We start from the raw sequence: 15,213 nt of genomic DNA on the forward strand, positions 1-15,213 counted from the left end.
TGTGCTGAGAGAACCCTGACCATCTCTGCAAGCCTACATTCCATCATTCTAGCTACTTCTTCTGCTCTCCTTTACTTCTTAGTCTCTGTCTCTCAAAGACAATCTATGTGTTTGTTTGTTTACTTCTGTTCTCCCTGGCCAGAGTGCCACCAGGGACTCCTGTTTGGCTCACTGCTGTACCCCAGAGACTGCTGTATCCCCAAAGGCACAGAGCAGGAACCTCATCCTACTGATGGAATGAAAGATTAAGGTTTCCCAATGTTCCTTTCTGACATTTTTGTGCTTTCTGTACACAAATACAGATTAATAAGGAATTTTTAAAAATTCCTGTCCTAATTCAAATATCTTTAGTTTTGATAGTTACCGTATAGGATTTCAAGAGCTTGATAAAGGAAGTTGAGAGACAGTGACATTTTTTTATTCCCTTACCCCAACCAGTCCCCAAAACTATTCCAGTTGGTCCAGGATGGTGAGAATAATTGGCTAGAGGTAGAGGTCAGAGCCAGGCCTTCAGGCAGCCACTCTCTCTTTGTTGTCATGGCAATGGGAAATCAGTTACAGGCAGGTCTGTCTGGGTGATTTTAGAGGGTTCATAGGCTCCAGCAGAGTTGTCTGCTCAAGACTGCCAGTGCTGGGCATACTCACAATTATGACTTTGGTATTTTGTAGTGCTTGGAAAGAACTGTCTGGCATCTGGATAGAATCTTGATAGAGAATAACTGAAAATCGAAAAGGAAGTGTATAGAATGTGATAGGTCTGTCCCACATTCTGATAGTAAGCATCACGGTGTAACAGCAAAGCTTTTTAGTCAAACAGACCTGGACTTGAATCCCAGGCTCTGGATCTTTTCTATGAGCTTTAAAGTCTCATACCTGTGGGATAGGAACCTGATACCTGTCTTTGGTACCATCTTTAGGCCCTGGCTGGAGGGTCCCTGCTGTGGGCCCTACAGTTGAGAAGGCCCCATATGGTCTTGCTCTAGATATGTGCTTGCTCTTAGGGTTGGGAGTCCACAGAGGTAAGGGAACCTGCCCACCCAAAGCCCAAGCTTCTAAGTTTACCCAGGATCCTGAAATTCCCTGACTGAATGATCCTTAGTCTTCCTACAGGATCTGGTGGCCCTCTTCCTTGAGCCCATCTTCACAGGGACAGACCAAGCTACTGGTGTGAACACTCGTAGGCTAAAGGGGGTGGTCAAGGAGGGGCTGTTTGCAGGTGCTGTGGATGGAGCTTAGATTGATTAGAATGTTCCAATATGTGTGAGTGAAGCCCCTCCTGGTACAGATGGAGCTAGGAATGGAAAAAAATGAGGGACGAGCTTTAGTCCAGGCCAGAAGCCAGTTCATCTGTTTGAGCCTGCTGTGTTCAATTCTAAACTTGACCTGGGCTTTCAGATCTTTATGAGGGTATATTTGTCAAGATAAAAGGAGAAAACATATCTTTCTTATCAGTTTTATTAGCTTTATTTTTAACTTTCACACATTTAGACTTGGTCTGTGGATCTCTTGCCCTACACCCTGCTCATATTAGGGGCAGGCATGCCTGCCTCTCAGGTTATTATAAGCATTAAAATAAAATGCCATATTTAAAAGAAATTCTGTTTCAGAAAATGAGGCCATGTGTGACCAATATTTTTCATATCCTTACCGGCAGGGGAGTGGGGAGCAATCGAGGGATTTGAGATGTGTTTGGGGCAACCCTGAGATGACTTGTTGATGGTTTGGATGTGGGAGATGGTGATGAGGAAGACAGAAGAATCAATGTGGTGCTTAGGTTTCTGGTTTGAGCATTTTAATGGGTGCTGTTTATTGAGACTGGGAGGAGCATGAGAAGAACAAGTTGTGGTTAAGAATCAAGCATTTAATTTGTATTAAGATATAGATGCTAGTGTGACATCTAACAGGGAATATTGAGTAGGGGGCTGGATACAAAGTCTAAAGTTCAGAGAAGAGGACTGGACTGGAGTGTAAATTTTAGATCCACCGTCTGACAGATTTCATTTAAAGCCAAGAGAATGGCGAAATCACATAGGGAGACATCATAAAGAGATAGGAGAGGAGGGCCACAGATCCCAACTAGAAATCAGGTGGAAAACAGATCTGAGAAGGGGGTTTAGAAAGAAATCCCAGGGAGTGTGAAGGCAGGAAAGCCAATGAGAGTGAAGGTTTCAAGAAGGAGGGAGTGGTTAGCTACTGGAAATGCCACTGGGAGTTGAATTAGACGGGGAGAGAAAAGGATTCTTTCAAGTTCTTGCTGAACTTGGCTAGAGACATTTCAGTGGAGTGGTGGAATGGCAGTTCTTTGCTAACTGGAACGTTTAGTCGACTAACCATAACATCTTATTCTTCAAACGTTCTGGATAAGTGAGCTTGGAGTTAAGTGCTATCATCCTCTGAGTGGCTCAAAGAGATAGAAGACGTCAAGGTTGAATTCATGTACTTATGGCATATCACTCTCTGGTTCTTTGTTGCTGTAACAGGGACCAAAGCTTCAGTGAACATATATTTCTAGGATGCTTTGGCACTTCTCTATTCTGCAAATATCAATATCAACCTCAGGTGAGGAGATAAATATAATTGTGAATTTTTACTAATTATTATTTATGAATATGCAGATCAAACAATTATAATAGGTACTGTTTTTGAACACTTACTGTGTTCAAGACCCTCTACTACACTCTTTCCAGGTATTAAATAATTTATTGCTACTATTAGTCCCAATTTCAAGTGAATAAATGAAGGCTTAGGAAAGTTGCATAACTTGTTCATAAGGAGCAGAGCCCAGACATGAACCCTTGGTTTTAACGACTAAACTACCCTGCTAATTTATCAAATAATAAAGATCACTTTGGGTAAAAATGCAGACAACCGAGGATCTCTCTGAAAGTTAGATCAATATTTGTGAGTTCATTAATTTGAAATAGAGTTAATTGTTTTAACAGTTACCAACTGACTTGACATAATAGGTAGGATAAGTTTGCAAAGTCATATGAGGATTAGGGCTTTATCTAGATGAGAGAGTTCAAAAGAAATAAGGCATAAAACCAGCTGTTTGATGTTTAGAACTGCACATACGGTTTTAATATTGCAATTGCTGCTTCCAGCTATTCATCCAGAAATATCTAAAATCTTGAATTAGTTTTAAAATACTAATCTTAGGGTATTTGGCACACGCAGAATACCAAAGATGATAGCTTTAGTTTTTTTCTAAGAATGTCTATTGACAACATTTAGGCATTGATATGGTGGATTCTTTTATATTTGACTCTTGAGTAAACTTTGAATGATAGCAAATAAAAACTATAATAATATTTGCATATTTAGAGCTCTTAGAATAGCTATTCTAATAATACCACAGTTGTCAAATACGCTGAGGGAGCCACTATATTTTTACTTGCAATCAATTTCCATGTTGGTTACTTCATTATAGTAAATTAAGGTAATGTTTAAGTTTTTCATTACGAGGATTCTATTTGCTAAATCTTTTATTGTAATACCTGTAGAGTAGTAGCCCACGTTCAGAAAGACAAACGATCATGGGAGTAATACATTAATATGAAATACGATGCCCAGGGCAGGCTCAGGTGAGGCAGGCATTGCATACATCCATTTTTCTCTTTAAATAGAAGGAAAGGTTACTTGTCACTTGTGCAGTAATCACTCTAGTAGCAGCAATTATTCAAACCAGTAACAACATAGTTAAGTTTATAGAAAATGTAATGATGTTGGTTAAGCCAAAATATGTAAAACTAATATTCAGCAGAAAAAGTAGAATTGTGAATAATAAGTTTATATTTTAAAAATATAAATAATTGTATATGACACCAAAAGAACAGGCAACAAAAGAAAAAAAATAGATAAATTAGACTACCTAAAAATCAAAAACTTTTGTGCAGCAAAGGACACAACCGATAGAGTGAAAAGGCAACTCCCAACATGGAAGAAAATATTTGCAAATCATACATCTGATAAGGAGTTAATATCCAGAATATATAAAGAACTCATGTAACTCAACAACAAGAAAACAAACAACCAGATTAAAGAATGGGCAAAGAATTTAAATAGACATTTCTCCAAAGAAAATATACAAATGGCTAATAATCACATGAAAAGATGCTCAACATCCCTAATCCTTAGAGAAATGCAAATCAAAACCACAGTGAAATACCATCTCACACTCATTAGGATGGCTGCTCTAAAATAACAAAAACAGAAAATAATATTGATGAGGATGTGGAGAAATTGGAACTGTTATGCTTTTGTTGGTGGGAATGTAAAATGATGCGGCTGCTATGGAAAACAGTATGGAAGTTCCTCCAAAAATTAGAAATAGAATTATCATATGATCCAGAAATTCCATTTCTGGGTATGCGTCCAAGATAATTGAAAGCACTGACTTGAACAGATATTTGTACATTCATGTTCAGAGCAGCATTATTCACAATAGCTAAAAGATGGGAGCAACCCAAGTGTCTGTCAATGGATAAATGGGCAAAAAAAAATATGGTCTACACATATAGTGGAATATTATTCACCCTTAAAAAGGAAGGAGGAGCCAGCCCTGTGGTGTAGTGGTCAAGTTTGGCACACTCTGCTTTGGCAGCCTGGGTTTGTGGGTTCAGATCCCAGATGTGGACCTATACCACTCATCAGCCATGCTGTGGCGGTGACCCACATACAAAGTAGAAGAAGATTGGCATAGATGTTAGCTCAGGGCTAATCTTTCTCAAACAAAAAAAAGAGGAAGTTTGGCAACAGACGTTAGCTTGGAGTGAATCTTCTTCAGAAAAAAAAAAGAAAGGAAGGAAATTCTGACATGCTGCAACATGGATGAATCTTGAGGACATTATGCTAAATTAAATAAAGTCACAAAAGGACAAATACTGTATGATTTCACTTATATGAGGTACCTGGGGTACTCAATTCATAGAGACACAAAGTAGGATGGTGGTTGCCAGAGACTGAGGGTTGGAGAAATGGGGGTTATTGTTTAATGGGTACAGAGTTTCAGTTTTGCAAGATGAGAAGAGTTATTGGCAGTGGTGATGATTACACAACAACGTGAATATACTTAATGCCACTGAACTGCACACTTAAAAATGGTGAAGATGGTAAATTTTATGATATTTCTGTTTTACTGTGAATTTTAAAAAAATACATACAAATCATTGTAAGTGATGTGGCTTTAAAAAAAAGCGTTTAAAAGAAGAGAAAATTTAAGTTATAAGAGGCTGTGTTGACACTGATAATTAACTGGGAACTAATCTGAAAATATTTTCAGAGCTCTTTCATGCACATTAAGGTATATATTGACATGTTATATATAATTAATATGTAATCATATATCCAATTATATAATTATATGTAATGTAAAAATCTATTGCTTTCTTTTTGGTGATGAGGATTTTCTGGAGATAATGATGGCGAGGACTGTGTACAAAAAGCTCAATTCAGATATTTTGTTTCTTTGCAGGTCTGTGGCCACTCGTTCACATGGTCTCGAGGTACCATGAGGCACTCTGGCTGTTTGAAGCTCTGGCTCTGGGTGGCAGTGCTCCTGCTCCCGGCTTCCGCTGCCGTGACGGTCAGGGACAAGCAAGGTATCCAGGCCACCTCTTTGTCCTGTCACCAAATGTTATTTGCACTCTGTAAATTATTTGGAAAAAATCATTAAAATAAGTCTGGTTAAGGTTGAAGAGGCATAGATTAAATAGACTAGTACAAAATAAATAATAATTCACCGTTTTCTCCCAGTGACCTTCACATCGCACATTGAGAATTTCTAAAATCACCTCCTTTTTTATATGCATATTAGTCTACATAGCCTTTCATTTCTCTCACTGATATTCACAAATATAAATATATGTGTGTGCATCTCTTTGTGTGTATATTTCTCCCTTTCCTCTTTAAGTTATGAATTATTCAAGTTATTCAACTTATAAGTATGGAAACATATCCCTAATTAGGATTAACCAGGGACATATCTAATCTTAATTAGGGAAAAGTGAAAAGGAGAATAGGAGATTTAAAAGGGAATCCAGCTTAATTACATGTAAGTTTTATAGGATCTCAGATGAGGCGAACAAAAGATTAACAGTCGGTGGAGTGTTTTTTGAACTAAATAGATAATATTTACTTGCAGTTGTTAAATTTATCAACCTCATAAATATTTCCAAAGGGCTTGAAAGCAATTTGAAACATTTATTTCCACCTCTTATTTTTGAAAATGATTATGCGGCTAATTTGGAGGACTTTTCTTGAACATTGAGTAGCGTGAGTTACTGGTCTAGGTGTACGTCACATTCAGAGTTGACCAGACACAGTGAAGAAGCCGTTTGCTGAGCAGGGAGGAACTTCGACCCTCCTTCGGTGCAAAGGGTTCCATGTGACGTCTTCTGACGATGGTCACATGTGATGATGTATTCTGAGACTGTGAGTTTTATTGTGCTTATCCTTTTGAATATGGCTTTACTAATTTTTGCTAAACAGGTATAAACACACTCTAATAGAGAATTTTGAGTTTAAAATGCTCATAAAATAAAACCAGTCTCCTATAAAGATATAACACATCTTAGTCTCTCAGAAGGTTTTGTGTTTATGATTTCTTACTAGTTTGGCAGGAGTACATTTCCTGAAAGAATTCATGTGACGGTTTGAATATTCTACCATTGTATAGATGACATCCTGTGGCTGTCGTACTTTTGAGGGGAACACTTTCTTTAGTGAGAAATAAAAGTCAGGAGTACCTCATGGCAAAAAGAAATGCTTCGGGCAGGGGTTTATTCTGATAATATTGCTGCTCTTCCTAATTTCTTCACTTCTCTTGTTTTTAAGGGACATGGTAGGTAATGCCTTTTCCCGCTTAATCTAAGAGGATAGGATGTTTTTGGCTAGAAAGGAAAATGAATCTTTGCTTAAGTAAGACAGTTTTTAGGCACATGCCGTGCATAATGCATGGTCTCGATGATAGGGATCATCTGAAGGAGCTACATGAATGGTTTTCCAGTCTCAGTGCGAGCAAGAATGATCTGGGGATTGATTCCCCAGTTTCACTCTCAGAGATGCCGCGATGAGGGCAGGCCGGTGGGGTCCAGTCAGCTACGTCTTTAGCAAGCCCCCAGGTGAATCTAATGCAGCGTGTCTGAGGAACACGCTTGGGGAAATCTCACCTTGGGGATAATTAACTGACATTTCTTTTTCTTTTATTTTCTCAGCTAGTTGTCTTGCATCTTATGCCACCAGGTTCCTTTTATTTTACTTATTTTCTTTGTTATTTTTTGCCTTTAGTAACTCTTTTTTGTTTTTACTGTGATGAGAACACTTGATGTGATCTACGCTGCTGACAGATCCCCCAGTGTGTAACGCACCGTGTTGTCAATCTGGGCGCAGCGCCGCACGGAAGATCTCGAGCTTAGTCATCCTGCGTAACTGAACTTCCCTATCTTGGGATTCCCCTGGATGTTTTGCTTTTGTAGCTTTGACATCTCAATTCTTTAATCAGGTCGTATTGTGTGTAGGACTACCAAAATGCATATATACTGGTCCAATTTACCAAATTCATCTTTCTGAAAAATCGCCTGAGTGTGAATTCAAAATTAATCTGAACACTAACAAGATTCATGTCACGTAAGGCACGAAGGGAAATTAATAAAGGACAAAATTCAGAGTTGACTTTTATCGTGCCATTTGGTAGAAGGTGCTCCTGAAGCAACACAAACCGATCGTGTCATGGAAATTGCTTAACTTCAAGTATCGGTGGCATTAATTAAACATGTCAGCGCAGTGCTGTCACAAGGATTATTGAAGAATATGACACGCTGGGCACGCCAGGACAGGCACTTGACTGTGTCTGATTCACAGGGCAAGGTTCCCTTTTTAGTTTCCTCATGTGCAGACCTGCGAGTGTGGTCACTAACCATTTACCGGAGGGAAGTGATTACATCTAAAAATAAAATATAACAAATCTGAGAGAGAGGCTAGGGTTTCAACTCTGGAGTCTGTGAAGTTGTCAATAGTCTACTGTTAAACCTAAATAGACAAAGGATAAATTGGAGTGTTTTAATTGCTTTACTTTGCCTCTATGGTCTGTTTAATGATTACTTGGAATATTATCCTAGTTGGGACAGAATTCAAGAGTAATATGGAGAGATTCAGTAACAACTTGAATTTTAAAATCTTGGAGTTATTAAGAATTCAGTTATTTCATATCCTTTCATCAATGTTACTACATGTTGGAATTATGAGATAAGGCATATTTGCATATTTTCATACCGAAGCTGAACTTCCATTTGAATGTGGCAGTGTCAGCTTGGTTGTTGAAAGAGGGTGGGGAGAGAATTGTTTTAAAAAATGAGGGTCGTGTAGATCATCTCAAAACTCTCTTTAATCAGTTACCTGACTTTCCTCTGTGATGAAAGCTTATGTATCAAATAATTAAAGGTTCCCCTTTTTCCTCTACTTTCCTTAATCTGATCTAAGACAAAAGTACTGAATTATCATCAAAAGTAATAAAAAGGAGAAAACCTGAGTAAGGAAAAGCAGCAAAAAACCCCAGACTAAACAAAGAGAGAAATGATAGAATGCCATTTAAATCATAATTTTTCTTTTACTTGTGGTAGAGTTTCAAGTTACGTGAATAGATTGAATTGATTGTAAACTTAGGCCCCAAACTATACGCATAAACCCTTTTAACCTAGTTTTCTATTAATTATAAGAAAAAACCATTCTTCTGAAATTTGGCTTTTACTCATTGACAAACACTGCGCTCTGAAATTCAGAGCAGAGAGTATGTTGTCGTAAAAACTGTAGAGAGTTTTATTTTGTGTTTTTAAGGATTCCTCGAGTTTCATATGGCACCACGTAAGCATCTGACTCCTGACGCGCGTCCTGTATGGCTCCTCAGTTTTGAAAGTGGAGAGAAGCCTCGCAGTTATTAAATAAGGGCTGTCGTTCCTGACCAGGTGTTCTTCTTTAGGGGACCAGCTTCCGATAAAAAATAAGGAGGGGAGCTTCTGTGACCTCTCTGTTAAAATAGCTGTGTTCCCTTTTTGTCTTGCTTGGTCACTTTTCCATATTAGTTTTGTTATATTCTGGTCCAATGTACTTTACCGATTTTTGTTAACCAATGCTGTTCCCCAAGCCCAGGATGCTTTCTAGTCCTATTGGAGGCACTGTCAAATATGCCGTGTACAGGGGCCAGACGGCCTCTGGTGACAATGCAATGAGAAGCCGTGCTCCCCCTCTGTCCAATAGGAAGTCTGTTTTAGCTTTTAAAAAAAAATGCAAAACTCTGAAATTCCCTTATTTTGACCCATTTCTGAAAGGAAGGCAAACCCGTTGTGTATCTGTGGCAAACTGCTGCTCTTCATCTTCCCACCCGTCCTCTTGACGCAAGTGCTGTGTCGTGAGTCTGTCACTAAAGGTGAAGAAAACAATGCTTCTTAATGCAGGTTAGAAAAGAGAGAGTGGTGAACAGAATGTCTACGAAACTAGACAGATTTTAATTGGGATTTTACGGGTAATAATAATTCCGTAATAGATTATGTATACTCCCAAGGATACGAAGAAATAGGAAGAACTGACAGAGACGAGGACTGTTGCCCCTTCCTGGGAGCTGGTCCCAGCCCCTCCTCTCTTCTCGTCTCACTCCTTGTGTGACCTCACCCATCCCTGTGGCTTTCCATATGATTGCTCTGCCAGTCACTCCCAGATTTACCCCCAGGAGCCTGGGCCTCTCTTTCCTACCCACCTTTCTGTCTATTCAGTGACTCCCCCATTTGAATTTCTTGATGGCACCTCAAAGGGAACATTTCTAACTCCTCCTCTCTCACCGCCGATGAATTTACTCCTTGTTAAATCGTTTTCTTCCCCTCGTGGATCGTTTCAGTAAACTCCGCTTCTGCTCAGCTGAGCCGCCCCCTCCCTCCTCCCTACATTCAGTCAACTGTCACGTCCTGGTGATCCTTGTACCAGTTCTTCCCCTTTCTTCCGTCTCCACTGTCCCCTCTTTAGTACGAGCTGCCATCACGTCTGGCCTCACAGATCCTGGACATGCGAGTAGGCTTGCAACATGAAATACGGGGCACCCAGTCACAGAGGGTGGTCAGATGAAGAAGGAGTACTTTGTAGTATAAATATGTTCCAAACATTGCAGGGGATATGCTAATACTGAAAACATTCTTATTATTTATCTGACTTTCAAAGTTAATTGGGCATCTAGTGATATTATTTGCTGTATTTGGCAACCTACACGATGTGGAGGCAGGAGCGGTGGTTTGATCACAGAGCGTGGTCAGGGAAGGCTGCCCTCGTGCCTGACGCTTAAGCAGAGACAGGAAGGCAGTGAGAGAGGGAGGCGTGTGAATACCTGGAAAGCAGCACATGCTAAGGCCCTGAGGCAGGGGCGTGCTCTGCGTGTGAAAGAAAGGCCCAAGACTGGAGTCCAATGAGGAGGAGGGGGAGGTGAGGCGCACAGGCTACTGAAAAGTGGCTCTGTGCTCTGTGTGATCTCTAAGCCATCATGGTCAAGGCTATGCCTTGGACTCGTAAATTCACCAAAGCCACACACACTGCCCTGGGAGACCTCTGGGGGATGGTCAGCCCCTGCCCTCTGGGGCTCCTCCCAGGTATTATGTGAATGGGTAGGCTTGTAGATTTATACCTTTCAGTAACAAATCTGCCCCAAAGGCCTCTCAACAAGCTTAATTCAGAGTTAACTGGATATTGTAATACAGTAGTATTCTTAATACATTGTTATTTAAGTTCAAATGTGTGGAAATGTGTACACTTTAGCAAAGTTAAAATAAAAATGGTATCTCCAGTAGACAAATAATACATTTTCTTTCCCTGCCATCGGTGAAGTTGTATATAAATAGCTCAGGTCGTACTAAGAGCCCTCAACAAACTGTAAAGAGGATAATAAAACACGTTCACATTTATTTTTCATGATGCCTCTAATTTTAATTTTCCCCTTGTGTCTGTAGCGCACAAGGAATGACCTCACCTCCTGGCTTTTCCTAAGGCCGGAGGCCTCTGTGGCCACAGAGAGTGATGGGTCCATTTTCAGTATGAGCATCAGCAACACTCACAAATCTTGTCTGTATTAAATCAGTTGAAACAACGAAAAGTTAAATTATAGATGCTGACTGGTCTGGGCTTCTTAGCTTTTTGAGAGGAGAAGGGGGGAATTCAACATGCCTTCAGTAATTACTCTGTTAATCCACAGTCCTTTCTATGAGTGAGTATAGAGAATACCAGCACTGTGATAGGACAAATATGTTTCAGAAGACATGGCATCTAATCTCCAGGCTAGAGTGCTTAGCAGTCCAACAGGAGGGCAAGTGAGCAGGTAAGAAAAGAGCAGGATTTAGAGATCGAGGGGAAAGGCGAGTTTTTTAAAGCGCATGTTTCAGACTGAGAGTGGGAACAAAATGCATTTCTACTACAGAATCAGGAGCATTTCACAGGTACTCTATTATTTTGTTTAGAATATGGTTTTGAGACATAATGTTCAAAGCAGAGAAAAATAAGTTGGACCATAGGAACCTTGGGCTTTCTTTCAGCTCTGCCATCCACTGGCTCTGGGATTTACAGACACTCACATGGGCCTCTTGAATGATTTGTTCTTAGGGCCTCAGGATTCTGATTTTTAGAGGGAGAGAAGGGTAAAAATCTTTTGAAAAGTACGTAGTTTTTGAGGCTATCTAGATAAAATCCAGATAATTGACCCGCATCTGACCTATCAGCCTTCCTTTCTGCCTCCTTTGCCCCCTTTCAACCTCCTTCCAGCCCTGGATGCTGCCAGGGTCCCTCAAGCCGAGTCAGGAGGGAAGTGGGTCTGACAATCACTAACGACATCTTAGCGTGAGTTTGTCAAAAACATATGCATTTGGTTTTCAGAAGGCCTGTTGATGAAGGGTCCCTAAGTAGTGCATCTTCTGTGGTGAAGTTTGCGATTCTGGAACATTCCAAGAGCCTCTGAAGTGACACTGCTGTAGATTCTCCTCTGTCCACCTGACAGGATGTTTGGATGTTTGAACTTGGATGTTTGAACTACCAGTAGTTCTTCAAGATAATGTACATTTACTCAAAAAGCGTGCTTTACTTCATGTTCAGTTGTATGTGCCAATACTTAGAGAAGTGAGCATGTCCAGCCTGTGTTCACTTCTGCTGCCTTGCTGTTTTAAGGTGATGGATCCCTAAGGCTCATGTGTTCAGATGACTGCCTTGAATCTCACTTCCAAGGAGTTACCATTTAATTCTCATTGGTTCTGCTCACTTTTTCATAACAAAGCACAAATTCTAAAGAGATGAAGCTGTATTTGATTTTCATAAACTAAACACTTTAGTGGAGAAATACTTTCATAAATATCATTGGAAATGTTGCATTCCATTCATATCAAAGAGACAGGTTTATTGCTTTGACATCATATATTCACTAAGTCCCTGGAAGAATTTAAATGAGATATATACTGTTTCCAGCTTGGCAGTAGGCCAGCATACCTTCCCCTCGTTACGAAAGTGTCATAGTGGGAAGTCCCTTTCCGCCGTCTGAAGATGTGCTTTGCCAGTCATCAACTGTTGTGAAGAATTTAATCTCATTAATTACAGTCGTTTAGTTGTTCAAAGTCATTATGAAAGTTTGATGTGATTTTGATTTGTTTTGCAAATATCACTTTTAGCTTATTTTCTCATAGACATACTGTTTTCCTCATTTTATTGAGGTATTACACGTTAAGGTCAACAAATCTTAGATGCACAGTGCAATGAATTTTTACATATGTGTTTATATACCTGTGTAACTACCACCCCAGATCAAAATATAGAACATCTCCAAAGCCCAGAAGGCTTTCCTGTGTCTGCTCCCAGTTGACACCCTACCAAAGTAACCAGTACTTTGACATAGATTAGTTGTACAACCCCTTGAATTTCATATAAGAATTATGCAGTATGTGTTTTTTGGGGAATGGTATTTTTTCCACTTAATATTATCTCTGTGAGATTCGTCCAGGTTGTTGCATGTATCAGTAGTTCCTTCTTTTTTTATTGCCATGGTTTTTCATTGTATATCCCACAATTTATGCATTTATTCTCTTGTCAATGAACATTTGGGTTGTTTCCAGTTTTCGACTAATATGAGTAATACCATAATGAATATTCTCTTCTAAAGGGCCATTTACACTCATTTTTTGTACTCATTTCTCTTGGGTCATTGCATTCCCAGGTCATAGGGTTCATGTATATTTAACGTTAGTAAATGATGCCAAACAGTTTTCTAAAGTGATTGTACCGATTTCCGCTCCCACAAGCAACGCAGGAGAGTTCTCCTTGCTCCACGTCCTCATCAACACTTGGTGCTGTCAGTTCTTCAATTTTCATCCATTTGGTGGTATCTCATTGTGGTTTTACTTTGAATTTCTCTGATTACTAATGATGTTGAGCACCTTTCCATTTGCGGGTTGCCAATTTGAATATTCTCTTTTCTGAAGTGCGTACATTTTTTGAGTATTTTCAAAATAAGGTTTTCCATCTTTTTCTTATTGATTTGTGAGAGTTCTTTGTATATTCTGGATATGATACTTTATTGGATATATGCAGTGCCGTAGTCTGTGGCTCCTGGTCTGTGGCTTACCTTTTCACTCTTTTAATGTTGCCTTTTGATTAATAAAGATTTTAATTTTAATGAAGTCCAATTCATCAATCTTTTATAATTAGTGCTTTCTGTATCTCTTTTAAGAAAGCTTTGCTACCTCAAGTTCATGAAGATTTCACATTTTTCTGTGGTCCTTTATTGTTCTACCTTTCACGCTGAGGTCTGAGGTCATCTCCAATTCCTTGCGTGGTGTGAGGTAAGGGTTGAGGTTGTGTATTTTTCTCTGTGGAGATCCAGTTGACCCAGAACTGTTTATTGAAAAGACCCCCTTTTGCCACTGAATTGCAGTGGCCCTTTTGCGGTAAATCCGGAGACCAGATGTGAACAGGTCTGTTCTGGGACTCTCTGCTCTGTTCCATTGATCTGTTTATCTTTATGTGCACCAGCATCAAATTATAAAAATTTCTGGTATCTGATAGTGTGAGTTCTCCAGCTTGTTCTTCAATTTTGCCTTAGCTATTCTAGTATTTTAGAGATCCATATAAATTTGAGACTCAGCTTGTCAGTTTTCACATACACGCACATGTTGGGATTTTACTTGTTATCACACTGAATCTAGAGGTAAAAGTGAGAATTGGCTTCTTAACAATGTTGAGTCTTCCTGTCTAAATCCTTGGTTAGCCTTCAGTAACATAGGACTTGAATTCCTCTCAACGATGTTCTCTGCTATTCAGTGCAGAGATCTTGATGAGATGCTTGGTTTTTGTAACAATGACTATGAATTCAGATAAAACGTTGGTAATGTTTAGAAAATGTCCAATCTTACTATTATTTAGGACCTGCAATCATGTTAAGATCTCTGAGATAGGAGTTTCCGAAGGAGCTAAGTTGTCCCTAAAGTTTTTCCATGCTATAATTTCATTTACGTGTATAGTGGCTTTTAAATCTGAGTAGTAGCGCTCTTTAGAATCTGCTCAATTCTCCTGGTTAAATGCATTCAGATGATGCCCTGTCACGGCCCCTGAAGTCTGTGGTTCGTTTGTGAAACGAGGGCCTGAGTTGCCCAGCGGTTGACCTGGAGAATCTGGTGTAGTTCCCACCTTCTCAGAACAGGAGACAGTTTGGTTTTATGCAGTTTATGTCCCCTCTGTATTAAACTTTTAGGTCATGAAGCCCAAACATGAATTTTAGATGTAGAGAATTAAGGTTGTGATTGCAAGCCAAAATATTTAATCAATTTATTTTGAGATCTCTCCACTTACACAGTTACCATGGCATATTCTAAAATTTGGCTGCAATTTTGTCTGAACTGACTGTTACATTCCTAGAATCTAGCCTCAGTTGGATTAAACATACCCCAGATAATCAAACATTAGTGTATGCGTGTATACTACTGCATTAGTGTGTTGTGTTAGGATTGAACATGTAAGTTCACCTGAGTGGAGAGCAAATTTATATTTTATTTCTTTGAATATAATTAAGTGCCTTCACACATAATTAATATTTCCTTTATGATTTTATTTCATTTTTTTCAGTATAGGCCATTTTTGTATGGCAGAGGTCTTCACTTTTTGCCTTTTAATTTTATTTTAATAACTTCCTTCTGTGCGGCTGCCTTAGTT

The 15,213-nt window shown here is 39.3% G+C and overlaps 1 protein-coding gene across 4 annotated transcripts in view; it reads left to right on the forward strand.

Annotated features, from left to right (window-relative positions):
* Positions 1 to 15,213, forward strand: part of COL19A1 (collagen type XIX alpha 1 chain) — a 312,975-nt gene that overhangs the window by 5,386 nt on the left and 292,376 nt on the right. For 2 of the 4 annotated variants that reach the window (XM_070245772.1, XM_070245773.1), the window contains exons 2-3: positions 2,481 to 2,559; positions 5,474 to 5,600. In XM_070245772.1, coding sequence (XP_070101873.1) covers positions 2,481 to 2,559; positions 5,474 to 5,600 — 206 coding nt within the window. The remainder of the gene's footprint in view (positions 1 to 2,480; positions 2,560 to 5,473; positions 5,601 to 15,213) is intronic. The other 2 variants (XM_023625139.2, XM_070245771.1) reach the window with 1 other exon arrangement.

This window comes from Equus caballus, chromosome 20 (assembly GCF_041296265.1).
Source record: "Equus caballus isolate H_3958 breed thoroughbred chromosome 20, TB-T2T, whole genome shotgun sequence".
In the NCBI taxonomy this organism is placed as follows: Eukaryota; Metazoa; Chordata; class Mammalia; order Perissodactyla; family Equidae; genus Equus; species Equus caballus.